General features: G+C 34.6%; 3 protein-coding genes across 6 annotated transcripts; 1 reads left to right on the forward strand and 2 right to left on the reverse strand.

Annotated features, from left to right (window-relative positions):
• Nucleotides 1-361: 361 nt before the first annotated feature.
• LOC144840867 (sorting nexin-29-like) lies at nt 362-17,693 on the reverse strand. Of its 3 annotated transcripts, none has more exons than XM_078696933.1 (20): nt 17,665-17,693; nt 16,862-17,064; nt 16,290-16,348; nt 16,023-16,197; nt 15,607-15,739; nt 15,142-15,253; nt 13,966-14,697; nt 13,657-13,756; nt 13,457-13,518; nt 13,255-13,318; nt 12,945-13,073; nt 12,575-12,660; nt 12,175-12,247; nt 11,882-12,035; nt 11,594-11,646; nt 11,371-11,467; nt 10,423-10,563; nt 3,085-3,224; nt 2,739-2,833; nt 362-2,434 (listed from the first exon to the last, which is right to left on the reverse strand). In XM_078696933.1, the coding sequence occupies exons 2-20, from the start codon at nt 17,059-17,061 to the stop codon at nt 2,403-2,405; spliced, it is 2,637 nt and encodes an 878-aa protein (XP_078553059.1). In that variant the 5' UTR covers nt 17,062-17,064; nt 17,665-17,693; the 3' UTR covers nt 362-2,402. The 3 variants fall into 3 exon arrangements, with proteins under 3 accessions (XP_078553059.1, XP_078553058.1, XP_078553060.1); XM_078696932.1 differs by lacking the exon at nt 17,665-17,693 and adding an exon at nt 17,548-17,639; XM_078696934.1 differs by lacking the exon at nt 17,665-17,693 and adding an exon at nt 17,548-17,639 and having other exon boundaries at nt 362-2,833.
• A 175-nt stretch (nt 17,694-17,868) lies between these two features.
• On the forward strand, nt 17,869-19,378 carry LOC144840892 (large ribosomal subunit protein uL16-like). The gene is made up of 6 exons (XM_078696974.1): nt 17,869-17,920; nt 18,091-18,118; nt 18,335-18,393; nt 18,522-18,768; nt 18,877-19,039; nt 19,150-19,378. Exons 2-6 carry the CDS (start codon nt 18,096-18,098, stop codon nt 19,309-19,311), a joined length of 654 nt encoding a protein of 217 aa, XP_078553100.1. The 5' UTR covers nt 17,869-17,920; nt 18,091-18,095; the 3' UTR covers nt 19,312-19,378.
• LOC144840870 (tRNA (guanine(26)-N(2))-dimethyltransferase-like) lies at nt 19,355-25,612 on the reverse strand. 2 transcript variants are annotated; one of them, XM_078696943.1, is made up of 16 exons: nt 25,504-25,612; nt 25,188-25,339; nt 24,799-24,878; nt 24,669-24,765; nt 24,390-24,445; nt 23,935-24,032; nt 23,466-23,653; nt 23,110-23,335; nt 22,413-22,561; nt 22,046-22,129; nt 21,755-21,827; nt 21,331-21,468; nt 20,892-21,086; nt 20,681-20,757; nt 20,320-20,439; nt 19,355-20,204 (listed from the first exon to the last, which is right to left on the reverse strand). In XM_078696943.1, the coding sequence occupies exons 2-16, from the start codon at nt 25,241-25,243 to the stop codon at nt 20,084-20,086; spliced, it is 1,758 nt and encodes a 585-aa protein (XP_078553069.1). In that variant the 5' UTR covers nt 25,244-25,339; nt 25,504-25,612; the 3' UTR covers nt 19,355-20,083. The 2 variants fall into 2 exon arrangements, with proteins under 2 accessions (XP_078553069.1, XP_078553068.1); XM_078696942.1 differs by having other exon boundaries at nt 24,669-24,878.
• Nucleotides 25,613-25,630: the final 18 nt, after the last annotated feature.

Raw genomic sequence — 25,630 nt, forward strand, 5'->3', positions numbered from 1 at the left:
AGTAGTTTTATTTTGACAACTTGATAAACAGCGCCACCAACCCTGTTTTCTCGTAAGTAGAGTTCTTACAGGTATGCAACAATTACCTAAGTCGTCAGATGACAAGTTGGTGATGACGTCAAACGATAGCAGGGTTGCTCAATTCTAATTGGATCCGGTTTTGAGGTGTACCTTTGTACCGTGTACCGCCATAAAACAAATAAGTAAACACTAGAAGTTTCAATTTAATACAGTTGCACACACTTCAATCTGTGAAAGTGGGTTAAAAAAAAGCTGTTTTTGAATGAAAATCAACACAGTAGGGGGATAGAAGGCTATGTTATTGTTAGAAAAGCCATGGATGGACAAACTGGGTAGATGGACGATAAGTTTTTACATTTATTTATTTAGTTGGAACCAGAAATTGAGTTGAGATAGTAAAGAAATGGTCAATAAACTATTGAAATCCTGGACATAGGAATTAAATAAAGTGAAACAAGATCAAGATGTTAAATGGATTCTACTCAACATTTCCCCCCACTTTTGAACCCATTGCACATAATAATATATACCGTGTCATTTAAAACATGAATAGCTGCTTATTGGATAAAATATTCCTTTATTTTGATTCATAATTATATAGTACAGATTGTTTGTTTGTTAATATTTAAATGTCAATCCCCTTTCATAAACTTTGACATACTAAAAGCACCTTAACATTGATTGTCGGATGATTAAAACATATATACCCCAAATTGAAAACCCCTAACAACTCAAATTAAACACAGGTGTATGTATTCAACTATCTATATAATACTCCATTGAGATCCAGCCACTGATACCCACAGCATTGTCATATTTTCAGTAATTTGCTTATTTGATTTACACTTTTCATAAAAATACATTAACTGATAATTAAATATGTCGGTATGTTTTAAGGCATTCTCTACCTGTTCTGTGCCTATAGTTACAGTAAACACACATTTTATACTGTTGGAAATATATGTGTAATAATGTATATACAACAACTTACTACAGGTAAAATTGTAAATATAAAATTCCTTTGTAAATGAAATAGAAATTATATAAAAATATATTGATATAAGCATTCTTTCTTGAAAGTAAACATTAAAATATAGCAGCCCACATGTTATAATCTTTCTAGGATAATATACATATTCATAAGCAACTAATTAATATTCATAAATCTTGATTTGGTTTAAAATAGGTTTACTTTAACACACTGTGATAGTAATAACCTTTTAAAATTAAACAATAAAGTTATTATTAAAACAATCATTGAGGCACAGGCACTATTAGACAATATTGCTGCACCTTAGGAACATTAGTGAATTTACAGTTTTTAAATGGCTGGTGCTAAATTCCTATGTTGCAGGATAGAAAACGTACTATTGGAATTAACATTACTTAATCATTAGGGCACTATTAGATATTGCTGTACTGAAGGAAACATTAAAGCACTACTGTCAGTGTGTTAAAGTACATATCGGTTGGAGGATGAGACACTTACTAAAAGGATTTTTCATTTTTGCACATTTCAGGAGAAACATTTATACAAATTGGAAAAAAATAGGGAATGATTTTTTTTTTATTACAGTACATATTTTTTACATGGTTATTAATTGTAATCATCAAAGTTCAGATAAATTTATTACATATTTTAATGTACAGCTAATAATCTCAATTCAAGTTGGTGAAAGGTATGATATTCTGTAGGCTACACCAGAAGAAACAACATGCTGGAATGGAAAGTGCGGAAGTTTCACATTGTGTCTGCATAATCAGAAATAATAAAAGTTTTAAGCTCCATTTCAAATAGACAGTATAATAGTTCTGTACAACGCATATACCATATACGTATAGTGATTCTCAAAACACTTGTCAAAACAGGATTTGCAGATATATGCAGATTGTGTCTAGAATCCGGCAAAAGAGTGTCCAGGAATCGACTAAAGCTCTGTCTACACAATCAAAATAGTTTGGTAGTGATATTCCTAAATATGCTAGTGATATGACATCATCATGTCCATATATGGGCACATCACATTTATTTTGTCACATAAAGTTTGATAATGTAGACAAGGCTTTAGAAAGTGCTTACACATAAAATGAAATGAAATGAAATGCTATACTTTGTAATGATTATATTTTTTATTTTAGATTGTAAAAGGATCCCAATGGAAATAAGCTGATAAGCTTTTTGGGCTATCCTGGAAAATCTCTTATAAATGTATTATTTGTAATGTCCGTAATTTATGTTATCACTTTGTATGTTTTTTTTTTATGATGATTTTCCAAATAAATTCAAATCAAATCAAATCACATCCCAATGTCCTCAAATGCATACAGTTAGTTAAAAAGACATGCTACTATTGAGTACTTACACAAGACCATTTATATATCTACTTTTGATAACTACTGACCAATCGGAAACCTTCATATGAATTCTCTGCTGCATTTGATAACTAATGATCAATCAGAAACCTTCACATGAATTATCTCCTGTTGCTTTTGGTAACTAATGACCAATCAGAAACCTTCATATGAATTCTCTGCTCCTGCTTTTGATAATGACCAATCAGAAGCCTTCATATGAATTCTCTGCTGCATTTGATAACTAATGATCAATCAGAAACCTTCACATGAATTATCTCCTGTTGCTTTTGGTAACTAATGACCAATCAGAAACCTTCATATGAATTCTCTGCTCCTGCTTTTGATAATGACCAATCAGAAACCTTCATATGAATTCTCTGCTGCTGCAGCATTAGTTCTGCCAGATAACAAAGATGATCTTGGTCTTTCTTGCTTTTTAGGTTTTGTAACTGGATCACTATTCACAAACAAAAGTATCTAGTTATTGTCTTGTTTATGTTGGTAGTCCACCAGCCAATGTTTTTATTTTTATTCCAGCTATTAAGTATTATACGTATGAAACGCCATGTATGCAAAAATATTTAGTCTGCAACCTAGACTAGATTTGTATGTAAAGTAAAAAAACGATTCCTAGGTACAATATTACTAAGATACAGTTTTCCATATAACAGAAGATGGTTGTGATGATGTTGCTATTTTTAGACTTACCCAAAAAATGGTAGAAACTTAAGTAGCGTGGCCTTGCAAGGTTCTTGCGTTAATTCAGCACAATTTTGAAGATAATGATTGATTACATGTCGGAGGTAGTTTTGGAGAAGTTTGCGACGGCTTTCAACAAATTTTGCTTCCTAAACAGAATAACAACAGATTTTTTTTTATCAATTACTGTAATGGATCGGAAAGCTTCCGAAGTTTCTTATACCTACATTATTGGTGGCGCAATATATTGCATTGCATTGCTATTGTTCACTACTGGTATTCGCGGCGTATTTGCATATCAGGTGAATGATTATATCGAATAGGCTGCGTGAGCGTTGGTTCTGCAGAAGTTGTTTTAGTTGTTGTCTGAGTAAGACATGTTATATACTGTATTTCTTTTAAGTGTGGATTCTCGCCAATACTGTGAGTAGATAATTATTTTCTATACAACCATAATGTTTTACAGTATTACTCCATGTGCATAACCGAGTTAAGTTGTTATCGTTCATTATTTGTAACGACAATGAATTCACTGTTTATAATTTCTCTTTGATATACAGCTTTGTCTTATTAGATAGCATACATGTTGAAGTTAGTTGTATCACATACCATGTTGAAGTTAATTGGATAACTTACCAGGTTGATGTGATTAGTAGTATGAAATTGGTGTATTGGATCCAGGTATAAGTTCGTTAAATGTTATATACAGTAATACTAATTGATAATTAGTGAAGTGACCATAATTATAGTAAGCTTGCTTGTGATTGTTTTTATTGTTAAATTATATTACACTGCTGGAAAAATAATAATTATGACGTTGTTTTATACAGGGTTTGTTCCTGTTTAGAAAAATAAATGATACAGAGTAAATGCAGCCTCATCTTGCGTATTGTTTTGTTGCATGGGATACATGGCTTCACAAACCAAACCTTAATGGTCTAAACCTAGCAAATCAATATTAAGGATTCCCGAACCACGACAAATTGGCGTCACGGACAGGATGGATGCAACGTTTCAAGCGTTCCTGAAGGAGGATTGCATTGTGTATTTTCAACAATTGTTTTACCAAACCCTGGATCGTGCATAAGACAAGGAGTATTGGACAGATAAGATTTATGAACTTAATTTAATTTTAGAACGGAAAGTGTATGGTTTTATATATATTACAGAATCTTTGTTCCGATGGACATGGCAGCCAGTGTGTTGTTATTTAAGATGATGTTGTGAATTGATGCTTATACTTACCTTATATGAAATATTGTTACTTTTGTATTACATTTACGATACTTATTTTTTGTATTGAAACTCTGTTTATTGTAGTAGTGTTTAAAGTATTTGTAGTTACTATAATATTGTCACAAATTCACCTTCTGCAATGTCGCTAGGCGAATCTAAATCTGAAGCAGCTGCAAGCGGCGATGGCGTTAATGATATGATTGCGGCATTAACTAATGTTTTAAAAGGCGTTTCGGTTCAGAAAGCTCCTCCGATTAAGTTAGTAAAATTTAAGGGTGTTCCAAGATCTCCTGGGGACCTTACGTTAAAAGAATGGCTTGAAGATTTTCGAATTTATTGTGATCATTATTCGTTGGGCGATGATGATCGATACGATACCCTGATTAGTCATCTTGGTGGCTGTGCGAAGGATGAGGTTAAATGCAGTATGAGCATGTGTGAAAATGGGAAGAATGTGAAAGCGGCTATAAGAATTTTAGAACTCGCTTTTAAATCGGAGGATTCTGTTGCATCATATAGTTCAGCATTCTATTCTAGGCAATTGTTACCGGGTGAAACCTTGGCTGAATATAGCCTTTCTTTAATGAAATTGTACTCCCAACTTGTCGAAGCGTCTCGCCCCTCTGAGCAATCCGCTTTGAGACATCTTCAAGATACTACTTTAAAGCAGCGTTTAGTGGACGGTGTTCGTGATCCTACAGTTAAGCGTGAATTACGTCGCATTGAGCTAGCTTTTAGAGGAAAATCTTTTTTTGATATGCGCGAAGAAGTTCTTGAGTTGTATAAAATTGATATTGTTAGGACAAATCCGCGTGCACATGGCGTAGAATGTAATGAACGGCCCTCAGAACTATCAGAAGTAAAGCGAGAATTGCAAGCATTAAAGAAACAAATTAGCGAAATTCAGCGTTCCCAATTTATATCTAGTCCACCTAAGTTTAATCAAAATTCTACAGGTCCTTTAAAATGTTACAATTGTGGTAAAAATGGTCATACCAAATCTGATTGTGAAATACCTTCTGGGTTGTGTTGGTTTTGTAGAGGAAGAGGTCATTATTCATATGCATGTCCACATAAGAATCGTAGTAGTAATTCTAATACTCCGGGTATCCAACGTAGTGATTCAGATACGCCTACTCAAGATATAATTAATACTGTTTCTAAGTCACAAGCCAATCATCCAATTCCAACTGGTAATGTTGAACGTGAAGTTCATATCCCTGTTGTTGCCACGGACAATAATGGAAATATGTCTAACGCCCAATCCTTGAAATGTTCCGATGCTGTTTTAGTAGATAAATTAGTAGCCAGAAGTCCATGTACTATCGTTAGAATAGGCTCAACTGAGTTAGGTTGTATCTTGGATACAGGGGCTGAAGCTTCAATAATTCCGTCATCGGTCTATAATAAGCAGTTAAAGTCAATTGTTGGAGAGCTGGGATCTGTTAATGGACTTTTCATGAATGTTATCGGTGTTTGTGGGGTGGAGGTTCCAATCGAAGGATATGTAGAAATTCCCATTGTTATAGGTGAACAAAAGTTAACTGGTAGCTTTTTGGTAGTTTCAGATGCTGTCACTGTAACTAATCATAGTAATGAATATCCTGTTTTGATTGGGTGTAACATTTTACGCGAATTACAAGGTTTCCATCTATTACGTGATCTTTCACAGGTAACAGCTACACATGTTGATGCTCCATGGAATAGAAAGGCTGAAATTCTTTTGCAAGTAGATGAGGATGAATCAAGTATCTTAGTTTCTTTGCAACATTCTGACGTGACTGTTCCTTGTGATTCACATTCAGACATTGTTGACGGTAGTGTAAAATCTGATATTGATGATTGTAAATTTAGTGACCACACCCAAAGTCGACTCGTATCCGTCGGTTCTGTGCGTAAGTTATATGACATTAATCACTCTTATTCTAATTCTTTTTGTGGTACCGAGTTAAATTCTGAGAGCCAGCAGTTACCGCCTGGGGTAATTATCAACGGTAACCTTGATTGTGTGGAAACTCAACTAGTGACTAACCTATTGTCCAAATATAATCATGTTTTTTCTCATAGTGCTTTTGATGTTGGAAAGTGTGATGTTATTCCTCATGTTATCAATTTAAAAGATGAAACTCCAATTAGACTACCATATCGTCGTATTCCTCCTCATTCTATATCAAGTGTTAAGTCTATGTTACAAGAAATGTTAGACCAGGGAATAATTAGGCCGTCCAAGAGCGAATTTGCAAGTCCCATTGTGTTGGTCAAAAAGAAAGACGGGTCTTTGCGCATGTGCGTTGATTATAGGAAGTTGAATTTCCAAACGTTGAAAGATTCATTTCCCCTACCACGCATTGATGAGGTTTTAGAAGTACTCACTGGGTCTTGTTATTTTTCTACCTTAGATTTATCTCATGGATTTTTCCAAATTATAATGGCAGACGAATCTATTAATAAAACTGCATTTAGGGTTCCTTGGGGACTGTATGAATTTGTTCGTATGCCGCAGGGTCTGTCTAATAGCCCGGGAACATTTCAACGTGTAATGGAATATGTATTAGGCGACATGAATTTGACTCAGATTGTGTTGTACTTGGATGACATTTTGATATTTTCTTCTTCGTTTAAACAACATTTATCTAGATTAGAAAATGTGTTGTCTAGATTGTATAAGTATGGGTTAAAGGTTAAGGGCAAGAAGTGCGATTTCTTTAAGACGGAGGTAACCTATTTGGGTCATGTTATTTCATCTGCTGGAGTTGCTGTAGACTATGGGAAAATAGAAAAGATACTGACCTGGCCAACGCCAAAAAGCATTACTGAACTTAAATCATTTCTGGGACTCTCTTCATACTATCGAAAGTTTATTTGTAATTATGCCAAAATTGCTGCGCCTTTGCATTTGGTAACCCGGTTGTCTGACACACAAGCGGGGAAGGCCTACAGGTTTCGTTGGACTGAAATTGAAGAAGCTGTATTTGTTGAATTAAAAAATGCTTTAACTAAACCCCCAGTTCTTGTATATCCCAAATTTGATGAACCATTTGTTATTGAAGTAGATGCCAGTTTGAAAGGTTTAGGTGCTTGCTTGTTGCAGGACTCTAATGGTTCTCTTCATCCAATTGCTTATGCAAGTAGAAGTCTTCGTGGTGCTGAATGCCGATACCCTGATTTATCGAGTTTTAAGTTGGAGTTGTTGGGGCTAAAATGGGCAGTGGTGGATAAATTCGCTTCTTACATTCAGGGTTCAAAGGTTACCATTTTTACTGATCATAATCCTTTAGCGCATTTAAAAACTGCAAAGCTTGGCGCTACAGAAATGAGATGGGTCTCTCAGTTAGCTATGTTCGATATTGAAATCAAATATAAGCCAGGTTCTAGCAACAAATGTGCCGATACTTTAAGTCGTCGTCCGATTAGCGTGTGTACAGATTTTAAGTCAGATCTAGGAGTTATCGCTTCATGTCTTAATATATATGTTGATTCTCATCCCTCAATTAATAAGTGTAAACCACGTATTGAAATTGATCAATCATCACGTAGTATTAACAAGGCATTGTCTATTTTTCCTTCTTACTCTCATGAGCAGTTGGCAGAATGTCAGAAGAAAGATAGGGAATTGGGAGAAATCTGGAAATTATGGATGGAAAAATGGTGTCCTGGTGACCGCTACAATACAGATAATTCTAGAATGTTGGGCTGGTTGAGACAGTGGACAAGTTATAGAGAGATTTGTGGAGTTCTGTATAGAGAGATCAATGAAGATATCCATGGTAAAATTCATCAATTGTTAGTGCCTACTAATTTGCGCAATCTTTTTATAGATTTATGTCATGATAAATGGGCTCATCAAGGAGTTCAACGGACTATACAACTTCTAAAGCGTCGATGTTTCTGGCCAGGTATGAACGGTGATGTACGTACGCATATTTCCAAGTGTTTTAGTTGTGTATCTAGTAAAGTCCCTACACCAACGGTCAAACCCCCTCTTCGTCATATTCTAGCCTTTCGTCCCGAAGAGATTCTTGCTATAGATTTCTTAAAGATGGATCGTGGAAAGGGAGGCTATGAGGACATTCTTGTTATGACTGATGTGTTTAGTAAGTTTTCACTAGCGGTCCCATGTAAAGATCAGACGGCTGATACAGTGGCTCGTGTATTGAGAGATAATTGGTTTTCCCATTATGGTGTGCCAGCACGGTTACATTCGGATCAAGGTAGATCCTTTGAGGGTAAAATTATTCGAGGTATATGTAGTCTTTATGGCATGACAAAATCTCGCACTACGGCGTATTGGCCTGCAGGTAATGGGCAGTGCGAACGTTTCAACAAGACCTTATGCAGTTTATTGCGTTCTTTAAGCCCGAAAGATCGACACAAATGGCCCGAATTGCTGCAGCATATTGTGTTTATGTATAATTCCACCCCTCATACCGTTACAGGTGTAACACCGTATCTTCTTATGTTTGGTCGTGAACCATTAATTCCATTAGATCACTTTATTGGAGGTGCGGAACAAGATTGGTCTGAGGATTATTTGACTAAAGAAGCTGATCTCATGAAGAGGGCATATGAAGTGGTTTCACGTAGAATCAAATCAGCAGCAGCTAAAGAAGAGCATCGTTATAAGTCTTGTTCTCCGAAGGAAATATTAGAAATTGGTGATCGGGTTTTACTTCGCCGAAGACATTTTAATACTAGACATAAATTGGCTAATAAGTTCGAGGAGCACTCATATATTGTTGAGACTATTAACAAAGAAGCAGACGTTTTTGGTATCCGCTCTGCAGTTGGGGGTCCTTTGAATTATGTTAACCGCAGACGATTGCGATCAGATCCTAGGAGTGTGGTGGAAGAACCGGTACATTTTGATTGGAATGAGTGGTTGCCGTATGATGGTCTAGAAGCGGATGTAAACTATAAAGATGAAAGTTGTGAGTCTGAATCTGACGATGATGTTGAAAGTTTTAAGATTGTTGTAGATGTGAATTCTGATAAACAAATAGATGTTGAGCGTGATGATTCGGGAGTAATTCCAAGGCGATCATCTCGTTCTACAAAAGGTGTTCACAAAAATCGATATCGTTTACCCATGTCCACTCTTCAAAAATAAATTTGTTTGTTTCGCTCCTTTTGGGTCAAAAGGGCATCCAAGCGGGGAAATTGTAATGGATCGGAAAGCTTCCGAAGTTTCTTATACCTACATTATTGGTGGCGCAATATATTGCATTGCATTGCTATTGTTCACTACTGGTATTCGCGGCGTATTTGCATATCAGGTGAATGATTATATCGAATAGGCTGCGTGAGCGTTGGTTCTGCAGAAGTTGTTTTAGTTGTTGTCTGAGTAAGACATGTTATATACTGTATTTCTTTTAAGTGTGGATTCTCGCCAATACTGTGAGTAGATAATTATTTTCTATACAACCATAATGTTTTACAGTATTACTCCATGTGCATAACCGAGTTAAGTTGTTATCGTTCATTATTTGTAACGACAATGAATTCACTGTTTATAATTTCTCTTTGATATACAGCTTTGTCTTATTAGATAGCATACATGTTGAAGTTAGTTGTATCACATACCATGTTGAAGTTAATTGGATAACTTACCAGGTTGATGTGATTAGTAGTATGAAATTGGTGTATTGGATCCAGGTATAAGTTCGTTAAATGTTATATACAGTAATACTAATTGATAATTAGTGAAGTGACCATAATTATAGTAAGCTTGCTTGTGATTGTTTTTATTGTTAAATTATATTACACTGCTGGAAAAATAATAATTATGACGTTGTTTTATACAGGGTTTGTTCCTGTTTAGAAAAATAAATGATACAGAGTAAATGCAGCCTCATCTTGCGTATTGTTTTGTTGCATGGGATACATGGCTTCACAAACCAAACCTTAATGGTCTAAACCTAGCAAATCAATATTAAGGATTCCCGAACCACGACATTACCATCATCATCATTCTGGCATTTAATCAATTCTTTCTTCAGTCTCTTCACCATGATCAAAATAGTTTCTCTCTCCCTCTCCCCACATCATCATAATCAATATCAGCTTATTACATCATTGTCTAATCATAATAATAGATATCAGTGTAATCATTACCTTGTTTCCAACAGCTTTCTTTGGTGGGAAGTCAAATTTATTAATTACAGGATTGCTCTTCCTTATTTTGTTGTGGAATTCTCTAAATTGTGTATATCTTCTGTAAATATTCCATTCCTCATCTCGTATTCTAATGTAAACCTGAAAAGGCAAAACAATATCAACAACCAATATTAAGCTCTGTCACTGCTCACACTATCAAACTAGTTTGACAAAAAAAGTGTGATGTGCCCAAATTCGGTAGTGATATGCTTAAATATGGTACTGATACGACATCATCATGTCCATATATGGGCACATCACATAAAGTTTGATAGTGTAGACAGAGCTTTAGACCTTAATGAGTCATTATTTGCAGTACATAGATTACAAAATGGGATGAATTAAAAGTTTGGCAGGTTTTGACGGCATAAATTATTGACATCTCTAGAGGGAGGACCATACCACATCTACTGTATGTGTGAAAAAGGCACACTCTGTATATATATTATGTGGGAGGAGTCATATACTGTGTGGGAGGAGTCATATACTGTGTGGGAGGAGCCATATACTGTGTGGGAGGAGCCATATACTGTGTGGGAGGAGCCATATACTGTGTGGGAGGAGCCATATACTGTGTGGGAGGAGCCATATACTGTGTGGGAGGAGCCATATACTGTGTGAGAGGAGCCATATACTGTGTGAGAGGAGTCATATACTGTGTGAGAGGAGTCATATACTGTGTGAGAGGAGCCATATCCTGTGTGAGAGGAGCCATATCCTGTGTGAAAGGAGCCATATACTGTGTGGGAGGAGCCATATCCTGTGTGGGAGGAGCCATTTCCTGTGTGAAAGGAGCCATATCCTGTGTGGGAGGAGCCATATCCTGTGTGGGAGGAGCCATATCCTGTGTGGGAGGAGCCATATCATATGTGGGAGGAGTTTCATTAATAGGAAGGCTGCATTTACCTGATAAACATGAAATGTATCCTTGCTTCTTCCTTTGATGAATGCTGAAGGAATCCAAAGATTGATCAATGGTCTTCCAGGACCTGTCAATGATGCTCTGAAATAGATAGTTCTCATTACAGGGTATGTACAACAAGACATTTACAATTTAACAAGTTATAGCATATTTTAATCTAATTTAATTTAATTAATTTAATTTAAGTTAACTTTAAACTTTTCTTACGTGTCAGGTTCTTGACAATTGACATCTTCTGATATTGAGGTCTGATCTGGTAACTGAAGAAAAGTAAATATGTTTGTTATAAGTAAGTGCTGCATATTATACTTGATGTTGAGACTTGTCCCCCGACGTGTTTCTATATATTATCTTGTCTACTATAGGGGGCAAACTTGCAGAAAGAAGTGTTTTTCCAGCCTTGACTTGAATTGGTTGATTGAGTTAGATTCTATGACTGTTGATGGTAATTTATTAATAGTAATATATGAAGTGCATTAACATGATCAAACTTACCGGCCCTCTAAGATCTACTAATTCAGATTTAAGTCTTTGAATCAGGTTTTCTTTTGCTTTAAGTACTCGCGAAAGGTGGTCATTGAACTCCATCAGTTCTCCATGCATCTCTGCAACCTGGATCAGCTTACGCTCATACTCCGCTGACTGCTCACTGTAAATAAAACGCAGATTCAAAGATGCAATTAAATTTTCTCGGGAAAAGAAGTGGAAAGATTTGATTGCAATACAGAAACATTGGGAAGAACACAAACCCAAAAATCCATTACAGTATCAAATCAGATAAAACTTACCTGTAATCTACGAGAGGAGGCTTAGGGTCAGGGATCAGAGGTTGAAGGTCATCCTTTCTAATACCCTTGATTCCTGTGTAATAATGATAATTTGAATATAGTTTTATTATATAGTTTTAATAGAAAGAATTTTTTATCTATATATATTATGTATTATTCATTAACCTTAGAGTTATTTTGCTACTTCACTCTGGCTGTTTTGTTTCGTTTTGATTTAGCTTTTTCCATTTACACATCATTGCAGATTTTGTAGCAATTAGCCTTTGGAGTTAAGTGTTTCTAAAGATCAGAAATAACCTTTAATAAAGAGTATGACTTTCTATTAAGTGTTAAGGTCATAGGTCCATTGCAAACAGCATACCACTAAGTATATTATAGCAGAGCAATATGTCTGACTTACCATCAAGTGAGGACGGGCCTTTTCTCTGCAACAACTGTACAGCTCCAACATATTTCTTTAGTTGATGTTTGAGCATTTCATTATCTCTGCGAATTACAAAAAAAACAAAATTATGAGAAAAAAGGGCAACTGTAGATAATTGGTTATTTTTTAATGTATACATTTTTAGCATGCAGTATAGTATAGCTATGAATAACAGAAGAAAACATTTTAATGTTATACAGTTATATTTGTGTAAATACATTTTATGAACATATTGTTTAAATATCAATAAATGTTTTTAGTAACTGGATGATACTGTATGTAACCCAGTCTCAATATGCAAACTAAAATGTCAGCCCCAATCTTAAATTTGATAGTTCTATATCACCTCGTAAGATTTTGAATCTTTGAGTAACTTTGTTCCTCCTGGTCATCGTAATCTTTCTTAAGTTCGTCCAACTCAGCTCGTAACTTAGCTGTATGCTCCATTTCACTGTCAAGTAACACCCGTAATGATCTACAAATCATGTTTAAAACGTAAATAGTAATTCATTTTTAAATATCTTAACTGCTATAATGAAATGAATTGTCATGTAACACTCATGTAACAGAAATATCTAACCCAGGATTCCTTAAAGCGAAATAATATAGAATAAATCGTTGAATGACAGATAACAGAAAAAAAAAAATTTTCTCACTTGTTCTGGTCTTCAACTTCATCTTTACGCATCATTATAGACATTAATGCTTGCTTCAAATCATCTAAAATGAGACACGATTTTAATATCAATATTTTATAATAATTTTTAATTCCAAACTTGCAGTTCAAAATATGTAGAATTCATAAAAGTTTTAATAAAAATAATTAAAATTGGTTATTAGAATTAAACTGATAATTACCAGTGGACATTGATTCATATTCTGGTGAAGGTAGTGTAGAATTTTCAAGAAACTTTGGCAACCTAAATAAAAAAAAAAGAACAACATTATTTAAATTCACTCTTGACTAAAAAACAAAATAAAAAAATAACAGATTTTTTTAATGTCTCGATTTAATAAAAGAATATGGTAAATGAAAAACAAAATGTTGTATAATTTACTTTAACTGAAGACCTTTCTGAGCAAGTGCAACTCCCATTGTAGCACTTTCGGTTTCAATGCCAAACCCCAACATGCTTGAATCATTCGATTGCGTATCCTCTAAACAAAAAAGAAATGTAAATAATCGAATAACATTTATTACATTAGAAAGAAAAGGCTATGTTAAATTGGCCTTCAAAGCCACCACGAAACTATCTAGCAAACCGATTGTTTGCTAGATAGTACCTAAATAATGAGCCCGCTAACAAAATACGGTCTTTAATAAGTGAGCAAAATGAAGGGAAGTATTTGGGAGGAAATAGTTTTACCTGTTGTGGCAGCATCTTGTGATAATGGTATTAAATCACCAGGTCCATCTTCACCAAACACTTGGAATAACCCATCTTGGCTGGAAGCTCTCATATGAACAACTTCTCCATTTACTAAAACGCTTTTTTGTGTCTCCGTTGGAACTATTTCCTCAGACCCCTCAAATTCATCTGAATTTTGCTGTGAAGATTGTGTATCGCCAGCCTGTAGTTTTCTTGAAATATAATCAGAGTCCATCTTCTCATATTGAGAGAGAAGCGATGAATCATATGGAGTTGAAGGTGGAGTTTTCCCGGGAAAAGAAGTGGAAAGATGTGATTGGTTAGTTATAGCATTGTCTGAATGAGATGGATGCAATGAGGTCTTAAAATTTATTGGAATAGAGTTTGTTGGCGTTGTATCTTCTAAAGTAATAGCCTCTGACGTTCCAGCATCGACAGAACCATCATGTAACCGTTCATTGACCTGTAACTCTTGACCTTTATCTATTTCTTTTTTTTGAGTTAACCTTTCACCTTTATATTCATAAACATTTTGAATTGTCGATGTGTTGGAAATATGGGTTGTACCACTTTTGGAAGGGGATGATTTTTGGCTTTTAGGTTTCCTTTTTGACGAAGGATGATTTTCTGTTGAACTTTTTTCTGAATCTTCATCGTCAAATGACACTATAGATGTCGGTCCTTTCTTCTTTTTTTTCTTTTTCTCTTTCTTTTCTTTGTCAAATGAACCTGATACAAGAAAAATAAATACCTATTGTAATTGAATAGATTAAATTTCATTCAACCTAGTCATAAGCTCTGTCTACACTTTCAAACTAGTTTGACTAAAAAAGTGTGCTCAAAGTGATATAACCAAGTATGGTAGTGATATGACATCATCATGTCCATATATGGGCACATCACATTTTGTTGTCACACAACGTTTGATAGTGTAGACAGAGTCTTACAATCCAAAATAAATAATTGCAAACTCTTGTGTTCTTATTCTAAAAGTAAAGTTTGTCAGTATATCAAGTATTGTATTGTAGGTAATTGTGGGTGTCAGTGATTTTTTTGTGGAAAGCATCAGGAATTTTTTTATATGTATCCTTGTGCATAAATATAGACTTAGCTTATAATTTCAGACTATTTTTTGTTGCATCGCTACACCTACTGTATCTGCAGTACACCTACCTGTACGACTGGACACCTCTTTTGATAATACTGGCTCCTGTTCTATCGTAGTGCTATCAATCAACTGAGGGGTTTCAGTGCTTATCATTGACGACAGCGTAGGTAATGAAGCCTAAGCAATTAAAAAAATATATATTTCTTAATAATTATACCAGATCTCATCTCATACCAGACATTTAAGTGTCATCTTTTGGACTGGAAATTGTGTGGTCCCTACTACAAAATATATCTCTTATTAATTATACCAGATCTCATACCAAGCATTTAAGTGTCATCTTTTGGACTAGAAATTGTATGGTTCCTACTAAATATATTCCTTATTAATTACACCCAGTCCTTATTCACTTTTTTCGTTTCATACAGACAGATCTCACAGGACATTTAAGTGTCATTATTTGGACTAGAAACTGTATTGTTCATCCCTACAAAATATTCTTGAAATTTACAACAGATCGAAAAGCTTACCGGTTTAATTCCATTAAGTTGTTCATTATCAATGTTAATTGCAAATAATATCGAGCCCAATCCCCTAGCCATCGTAGGTAGCATGCTTGCTCTCTCTTCGTCAAGAATAAATGACCATGGTTCATAAAACTGACTGAAAGTAGAGTAAATATAAGTTGAGACTGCAAAATGTTCCCACTAGCTGAGCCTATCTGAGTAAATAAACAAATTCCTGGCCTCTAACTGGTTGCACAAATTTTTCACATCACAAAAAACACACATGCGCATAAAGCTAAGCTTTCAATTCATGTGAATAAATTAACTTATAGTGTTGGAAAACAGGGTTTTTAATATCTCAGTTCAAAGTTAAGCATGATGAAATCTTATTCACTCAGGCACGACCAAAAAAAAATCAAAATGAATTTGAGGACACTTACGACAACAACTGTTTATTCGCTTGCATTGTATGTAAATAACGTTCAAGCGAATGTTCATTCAATGTGCTCCGTAGCCAAGCACGCCCTCTACCAGCATCTGTTGTAATATTCTTAAGGGACGTGTACCGTTGAAGTTCATGGCGTGTAAGATGCTCTTTTACAATTGGCCAGAATACTGAAATTTAAAACGTATACACTTTGTTAATTTAATAAACTCTAATAATATAATATACAAAATATCAACAATTTCTGAATATAATTATTTACCTGCATCAGTTTCTGTTTTAATACCGGCAATTGATGGCACTTGAATACCTGTCATTTGTCTGTAAAATAAGCACACGATATATCAATTTAAGTCAAGATGTTTTCTTTTTACCATGATGTATTGTTTTATTGTACAGTTTTGTTTTAAGCTCTGTCTACACTATCAAACTTTATGTGACAAAACAATGTGATGTGCCCATATATGGATATGGTGATGTCATATCACTACCATATTTTGGCATATCACTACCATATTTGGGAACATCACTTGTTTTGTCAAACTAGTTTGATAGTGTAGACAGAGCTTTAGATATGTTTATATACAGTTTGCTGAGTCTGATTACATTTTTCATTCTAGATGTTCCCATTTTTGTGTTAGGCCTTTGCCCCATGGTTTCACCTTTGGCAGTTTCCAAATTTTTAATAAATAGTGAAATACAGTGATTTATATAAACACAGATTGTGGCAGGGTGAAGTAATTGTAAAACAAGAATTTATTAACAAGGCAACAATCATACAAAATGCAGAAACTCTAAATCTAAAAGATGGGGGAATGTAAAAAAATATCATACTTAATTGCACTTAGTGGATTTCCTGACGATTTCTTTAAACCGTGCATAAGCACGGTCTCAAATTGTGCACATAAGCATGATACCCTGCTGTCCACATCAGTAGCAAGTTCCGTGCGACCACCAAAACGAACCTGACACTGTTTCACCGCATCTAACAGCCGGTCTAGTAAATTTTGTTTATCGGTTTTGGTTTTATCCATCGCCTGAAAATATATCAAAATGTATACAATTATTAAGATTGGCCTATCTATTAATAATAATACTATACTTTCTTTTATAGTTTATTTAATAAATCAAATTACCAAATTTAATTTATGAGGCTCAACATATAGTCAAAAAACATGCATATAAAATAGGCATATTTTAGTATTTATAATTTATTTAATAATATTTAAAAACATATACCGATGAATAACAGTTTTTACATGTAAATTTCCTGGGGCGAAACGACCCCAAAAACAATGCCTAACCTATGCCTTCTTGCCCTTGACTCGACTCTCACACACACCCATCCGAAATTAGGCTCAACCTTGGCGCACAAACAGCAGCTATCTGCTGCTGGCTCCCGCTAGCCACCAATCATTTTAAAGTAAAAATGTCTAACATAGCAATAACATAGGAAATGATCACCATTATAAAATTGATTTAATTTTAAGTAATTGTTCAATACACCGTATTTAACTTACGATTTAAAAAGTAAATAAAAACAAACCAGGTCTCATGATGAAGAGTTCAGAGGTCATTATTTTCTTCAGAGTTATAGCCTTTATCCACCAGGCCCTTTGAAGTTTAGTTCTACATACATTTATAATAATTTTGCCTAATATCTCACAAAAAACTCAATTTGTCGTTTTTTCAATTGGTTTAGATCAAACTCTGTATGTATGCAATCCTCAATGAATACAATCCATTTTAGAACATCAAAATTATGACTAATATAAATGACTTGCAAATTTGCGATAGCCATCTCAAGCCTAAGCGAGCGAGTATAAAATGACTGCATAAGGGCGCTATTGCTCAATGATCTTTCTCTTTTCCCAACACTGTCCTTTCAACAAGGTGGGTATAACATTTATGGCCATAGAAATCGTATTTAATCACTAATTCAATGCCTATTTTCCTTAACAGAAATGTAACGTTCATTTCACCTAATACATTTTCAATTAATTGGTGGTTTTATTTTTACAAGAAATATAGATTCTAATCTCAATTTTGTAAATTTATTTCAGGCAAAATGGGACGACGACCAGCCCGATGGTAAGTGGAAACGTAGTAGTTTGACACCTCCTCCTAGGCTAGAGCTGGACAGAATGTGGATCGGGCCCGGGCCTATAGAATGACAAAATTCGACTACGCATGAGAAATTTAACATCATATTATTGAGGGGGAATTCATAATGCTAGAGGGCCTAGGCTTGGCTGGTATTTTAGTTTTATGTAAAATAAATAATATATTTTTAATTTAACTTTCCAGCTATCGTTACTGCAAAAACAAACCATACCCCAAGTCTCGTTTCTGCAGGGGTGTACCAGGTAAGTAACTTGAAATAAATTAAAAGCTACATAGCAATATTCATGGCGTATTTAAAGTATTACATTACTATTGCTTGATTTCGTATGTGTTAAGTTTGTACTAATATTTTATATATTCTTTTTTAAAGATCCTAAGATTCGTATCTTTGATTTGGGTCGCAAGAAGGCGCTTGTAGATGAATTTCCACTTTGTATTCACATGGTGTCCGATGAGTTTGAGCAGCTTTCTTCCGAGGCTCTCGAAGCCGGTCGTATCTGTGCCAACAAATACATGGTGAAACACTGTGGAAAGGATTCGTTCCACATCAGGATGCGGGTCCATCCATTCCACATCGTCCGAATCAATAAAATGTTGTCGTGTGCCGGAGCTGATAGGTAAGATATAGATAACATTTGTAGTTTTTTTTTTATAGATCTACACTACGACTAACCCAGTTGAAAAAACCCAGTAAATATACATTAAATATCATTTTCTTCACTTAGGCTTCAAACCGGAATGAGAGGTGCCTTTGGTAAGCCACAGGGAACAGTTGCTCGTGTCCGAATCGGTCAAACAATCATGTCCATAAGAATAAAAGAAGGTAGCCGTGCACATGCCCTTGAAGCATTCAGGAGGGCAAAGTTCAAGTACCCAGGACGACAGAAGGTACAACATATAATTGTTAATAAATGTTAAGAAAAGCAAGTATTTTCTCCTGTCTGACATCTTGAGAAGTAGTAAGTAAATTGTAACCCCTCTTTTTTTTTTAACCACAGATCTACATCTCCAAACGATGGGGCTTCACTAAGTGGGATCGCCCAGACTACGAAGAAAAACGTGCAAGCGGACATTTAATACCAGATGGCGTTAGTGTCCAGTACTTCCCAGATCACGGACCTCTTAAAAAGTGGAAGGCACGCGTACTCAAGGGATTGTAAACAAGATCACATAAAAAATACAAATGTTTGAATGAAAAGTAAATAAATTTCAAAGCTGTATCAAGAATTTGTTTAATTTGTTGTTTGTCTGTGTTTTTACGATAACAAATATTTTTAAAGTCAATTATTTGCTCTACTGTATTTGCATAAGCCTAGCCCGACTGGTATTCAGGCTGCACCATGACCGACTTCTGCTTTAGAAAAGACAAGACTCCCCAACATCCATAGTTTTTGCCTTTAGTTTTCAGAAAGATTACGTCATTTGGCAATACAGTACTTGATTGTAACATAAGCATAAATTGTTAAAAACATTACCACACCATACTTGCTGTAAATTATTTGGCCTTAAAAAACGGTTGAAATTTATTGCAGAACTCTAAAACGTTAAATGTTAGAAGACAACCACTTTTAATTTTAATAAAATTCCAGCCATTTACTTTACAACAAAAATTGAATTTAAAGTTCCAATTACTGTATATTCTGCCATATAAATGTTTGGGGTGTATAAATGTTTGGGGTGTATAAAGTGAAAATGGGGGTATTTATCAGATCCAAAATAAAACTTGCTCATATATGTCATTACAATGGTTATTTACTGATCAAGAAGGTTAACTAACACTGAATCGCGACGTATCTTTTATTACAGTAACTGTATGTAAGTGCTTTTTGACTCTTGTTATGATCTTATGAACAACAAAAGGTTAGATTGGTGAACTTTAGCGGCACAAGCGGAGTCTCGCTTCCTAATTTTATTTTACAAATTGTGTTTCCATCACGTTTCTTCAGTGATATCCTTTGATTCCAATTCTGAGTTTTCAACCATTAAATTGTCCTTTGACCGTTTCGTTTGCTCATCATTTGACGAATTGTTCTCTTTTGTCAAATCTGGTTTTCTGGAAAAAATATTAAACATTTAGTACTTCTTTTCATCAACTAAAATAAAATATAAACTATTTTATACTGTGAGAAATAAAAATGGTGTATACACAGAGAGTTGATATAAATTACCGTTTCCTGGCCCTAGATTTTGGTCCCCAGTGAGGTTCAGGGTTGAGTGGGAAGCGACTCATCTTCTGTTGTCGTGATTTAGGGTTCGCATCTGGTCTTTTCTCAAATGATGCCTCAATGCTGTAAAGAAAAGGTCAAAGGTTGTGTATTTGAGATGATCAGCTCCTAATTTTACCAGCAGAACGACCTCATTGGAAATACTGAACTCTTAAACTACACTATCAAACTAGTTTCACAAAAAAGTGTGATATGCCATCATCGTGACCATATTTGGGAACATAAAGTTTGATAGTGTAGACAGAGCTTTACAAGAATTCTTTCTTTCTATACATAACATAAAAATAATCACCAATTTACTTACACAGGCTCTTTCTGTAGTAAATTGTACGCCACACTACCTTCTGTTAATCGACTCTGTTTAACTGGATTGAACTTCTCCTGAAAATATTAATACAAAAGCCAAAATCAGAAAATTTAAAATTGTATATCATTTCTTGGCAACTATACAAAACACCTGAATCTCATCTAGTCGGTTTACACTTTTTTGAACTGGTAATTTATGATCTACTGACCCAAGACCTCATTATGTCCCAGACGACAGAACTTGGTGCATCCGTCTTGATGGCCTCAGCTGATGTATGTGTTATTGACACTCGGTAGCCGGCATTTAACAAAGCTGAACGGAACTTAACATTTGATGGTACAGTACAATGAATGATGTTGCATAATCGACTAAGCGTGTAATATAGAGGGCTGTCTTGTAATTCCTAAAAAAAACACAATTTGTTTATTATTGTTAAAAATACAGTACTATCAATAATTGGAAAAGAATACTTTGCATGTTTTATGGTGTGATGTTATTATTTTCTTGCATCAATGAATTTTTTGTCACTAAGGTTAAACAATTAAAGCCATTGCCATGATTATCACACTGTCAAAAAATATGTCTTGCACAGCGAGTGTTGATAATTGGTGGCGCTTGTATTTGCGAAAATAAACTACTTGTCGTACCTCTGTTATAACAGTCAGCGTTCCTTTGATCTTTTTAAATCGTTTATACTTTTCTTTTGGTATATCATCTAGAGTACTCAAAAGGTTTTGAACAAAGTCCAGGTCATGAATTGGTTCATTCCAGATAGGACCACCGACCTAACGAGAAATAACACAAATGAGGTCACGCTTTTGAAATAAATGCACTTTGATTTGAACACTTGATTGTAGTAAGAACGTTTAAAGCTTGGTTCCCACTAGGCGCAACCTACGCAACTAAGAAAATGCCCTTCCAATAATTGTGTTCCTCCCGTCTGCATGTTACGTCGTCGGTTCCCACTTGTGCCTATGCAATACAACAGCATGTGTTGACACGTCGCTGCGTTGCATTGCGTCGCGTCCTAGTGGGAACCACGTTTTAGTACCACTTTGTTTTTTACTCTACCTGAAAATTGCTACCACAATCTGTGCATGTTTGACCACAGGGTGGTCCAGTGGCTGGGGTGAAACGAGGCTCTCTATAAAAAAAGATAAAAAATAGATTTCAAAAATTATTTATTGACATACAGTATGCATACTCTAAAGAAAAAGCATTCAATCAACTGTATCTATCATTTGAAAATATTCATGTAATACTTATATAGCAACTAATAAAATCAATTTATATATTCAAGATTTTAGACAGATCTCTTTTATATAATTTAATTTTTTAAACTTATAATTTCTAAGAGCTCACTTGTTTTCCCGCGGGATAGCCTTTCCGAGTCTTTGAAGATGGAAGCTATCACATCCTGTGCAATGATAGACAAGTGCCCTCTTGCTGTCAGTAAAAAAATAAAATATAATCAGTGTACTGAGATACAAATTTTAGTATATTTTAATATATTACATACTGAATTAGTAATAACGTATAAGGAAACCAACTGTACATGTTGGTTTAAGAGTTTGGGTTTGGAGTAGATTTTGATTTGCATTTAGATCAAAGAGGTATAATTAACCCCAACCTATAGCAACTATATAAAGAACATTTTTTTTTATTTTTTAAAATGAAAAAGAAAAATGGTAAAAGTTACGCATTAGGTAAAGCTGACATGCTCACTCACCTTGCAGAGCGTTTTGCGGCCGCTTGACTTGTAAAGACACGTACAAATACTCGGAGGTAAAAATCAACTTGTACACTGACCAACGGGACAATGTGGCGATGATAACGATTGGCACTGGTTTCAATGGCTTGAAGCACTATTCGTAAAGCCTATTAAATCATTCACAATCAATCAAACACTGTATATTGGGCAATTAAAAATGAATACTGTATAATAATAATAATAGTTCATTCTTATATAACGCATATAAACAAGCTCTCAAATCTTTGCCTATCCATCGTTTCCCTCTTCTCTCAGAGACTCGTCTGTCCTTTCTTCTCTTTCTGAGGCAGTTAAAACAACATTTTACAGATTCTTAATTTGACTCCGGTGTGTTTCTTTTCCTCTTTTTCTTGTTTTTGAATTTTTAAATGTATTTTAAACTGTATATTGATTTTTAATTTTATGTAGTTAAGTTCTTCTGGGGCCCCAGACATTTCATGTTATGGAGACTCTGTTGCTTTTGGGGTCCCAGGACATGATGTCGAATAAATAAATGAAATGAAATCAATCCACTGTACATATATTAAAATAGACGAGAAGTGGAAATAATTTAAATTAATGAAAAACTTGAAAAGGAAGGACTTCAACTGAATAAGACTATAGATGCAACCGATGTTGAAGTAAAAAATAAATAATTGAAACGACAGAATCTTACCATCTCAGGTCCAAACTTTGCATGAAGGGACATCGCACCATACTTTGAAAAGCATGTCTCACCATGGTTACCCGATAACACGGCAAGATCTGTACATGTGACACAAAGAAGCCCACCCTCTTTGACAGCTTGAACTCCAGCATCGATGAACATCGCAGGACTTCCGTAAGGATCTAGATCAACAACATCATATTCTGGGTTTGAGCGACACTTGTACATAAGCAACCTAAATGATACAAAGTTTTTTATTTGTTTTTAATTTTATGGCAGTGTTTCTCAAATGATACAATCATTTATAAGCCAATAAAATCTTAATAAAACAAAACTAAAATAGTCCAAGTACATGGTGTACTTACGCTGCATCTGATAGGCTCGCTTTCACTAAATGTCCAATTTTATTATGTTTTATATTCCTTTCAATATTTTCAACAGCAGCTACCGAGAAGTCGTTGGCGACAATATTCTTGATACCAGGAATTTCCTTAGCATAGCGGATTGAGCGAAGACCGCTGGCTGACAATCCTTCTAGAATACTAATGCCATCCTAAAGTTTTTTAACAGAAGGAAGGTTTAAAGCTCTGTCTACACTATCAAACAAGTGTGATGTGCCCAATGGTAGTGATATTCCCAAATATATAGTAGTGAAATGACATCATCATATTTTTTTGTCACATTTTATAGTGCAGACAGAGCTTTATACTATTAATACTGTGATATATTTTGATTTTATCTTTGCCAATAAGGTGATTGTGTTTTTGATACAGTATCTCAAAAAGTTATAGCTACATTTTCTGCCAAGGAATTTTCATTTGAGAATGGTTTTACCTCCAACTGATCACCTGGATAAACTTTCTTCAACTCTTCTTCATCTTGTGAATCGCAAGTGTCGGCGGCGTTGGTGGTATTTTTTTGTTTCAAACAAACTGTGAAATACAAATTTTACATTGGATTGAAAAAAAATTATTTACCTGAATAAACTGTAATTTAAAGAACAAAATAGCCAAATTGACTGGAAGTTTTTGGTTATTTTGTCTTAGAATTTAAATAAAAATAAACTATTGTTTAAAAAAGTATATTCAATGTTCATAATAGCATGATTAAAAACAATTATATCTGGTGTCACAACAGTAAATATGATACCAGTTTTTAACATATTGCATTGAGCGAATCAGGGACCTAGTGCCACTGAGGCAAGGTGCGACACATGAGCATAAAAGTGAAATGTTGATATAAATATTTACTTAAAATATTAGTTGTATACACATCTTATTTAACTATACCTTCAATTCCTTTCTTTTTTAATACTTGACTCGCATGTAGACTTATAACCAAAGAACTGAAAAAAGATGATATTTTCGGTGTACTATTATTGTGCAAATAATAACTTACATGTAAATTAAAACAAATGGATGATGTCAAATAGCCTGCTCAAATCTATAAAGCATAACATAAACTCCTGCCGATGTACAATCATTAAGAGACAAATATTATATGGAACTGATTTGAGAGAGAGGAAAAATGGTACTGACTAAAATGATTAATTTGAAATTCTTTAATACCTTATATCCCGATTGAATTCTTGAACTGGATTATAAAATACCTCATTTGATTTTGGAAATAATATTTCAGATGTTCCCTCTTTGACAATAGTATAACCTTCAGAAGATTCCTCCTTGACAATGGTATAACCTTCAGAAGATCCCTCTTTTGGAATGGTGGAAGCAGAATTAGAACTTTGCATGATTGTTGTAGCTGCCGTACCGGACATACTTCAAGAAAAAGAAAAGAAGTACATACAAGGTTTATTCATCCAGAGAAGTTGTTGCAGAGTTGTCTGCCGTCTGTTGGTCAAAAGGCAGCAAGTGGACAATTTGACAGGCTTATACTATGAAGTTGTACATAATAATAGAAAGAATGCAGTTATTGAGTATTTATCATAATCTAAATTAAACTCTGGAAAAAAAGTGAGAAAAGACATTTTATGATTTAACACAATATTAATAATTTAAGATTTTTTTTAAAACAGAAAACCCAATTTAATGGAACTGAGCATATTTATTTAAACAAATAGTATTTACTTTCTTTGCACTAGGCCTAGTCTTGAAACAAAAACAAGAGGTGTTCTTATTATCATTTGCAGCAATTACAATCATAGGTATAAACACTGGACGAAACGACTCGCAGATTATTTAGCACGGGTCTACCACACACTGCACTGCTGGCTGGTGCGCTACAAAAATAATAATATTTGGTGAGTAGGCCTAGGCCTACCAATTTTCAGTTTAATATTGTCCAATTCATGCTGAATACATATAATAATAACGAATGAATATTGATCAATCAGTGTTATATAGAATTTAATGTACAAAATTATATTTAAAAGATATTTTTTACGTTTTTAAAGTGCTTTTTTATCCTCCGGGGTCGGGCCGACAGCGAGTTACGCTTCACTGATTAAAGCACGTGTGGATGATGTGAGAGATAAATGTATATGGTATTACGGCCCAGACCGGTAATTACC

This window comes from Antedon bifida, chromosome 4 (assembly GCF_963402885.1).
Source record: "Antedon bifida chromosome 4, ecAntBifi1.1, whole genome shotgun sequence".
In the NCBI taxonomy this organism is placed as follows: Eukaryota; Metazoa; Echinodermata; class Crinoidea; order Comatulida; family Antedonidae; genus Antedon; species Antedon bifida.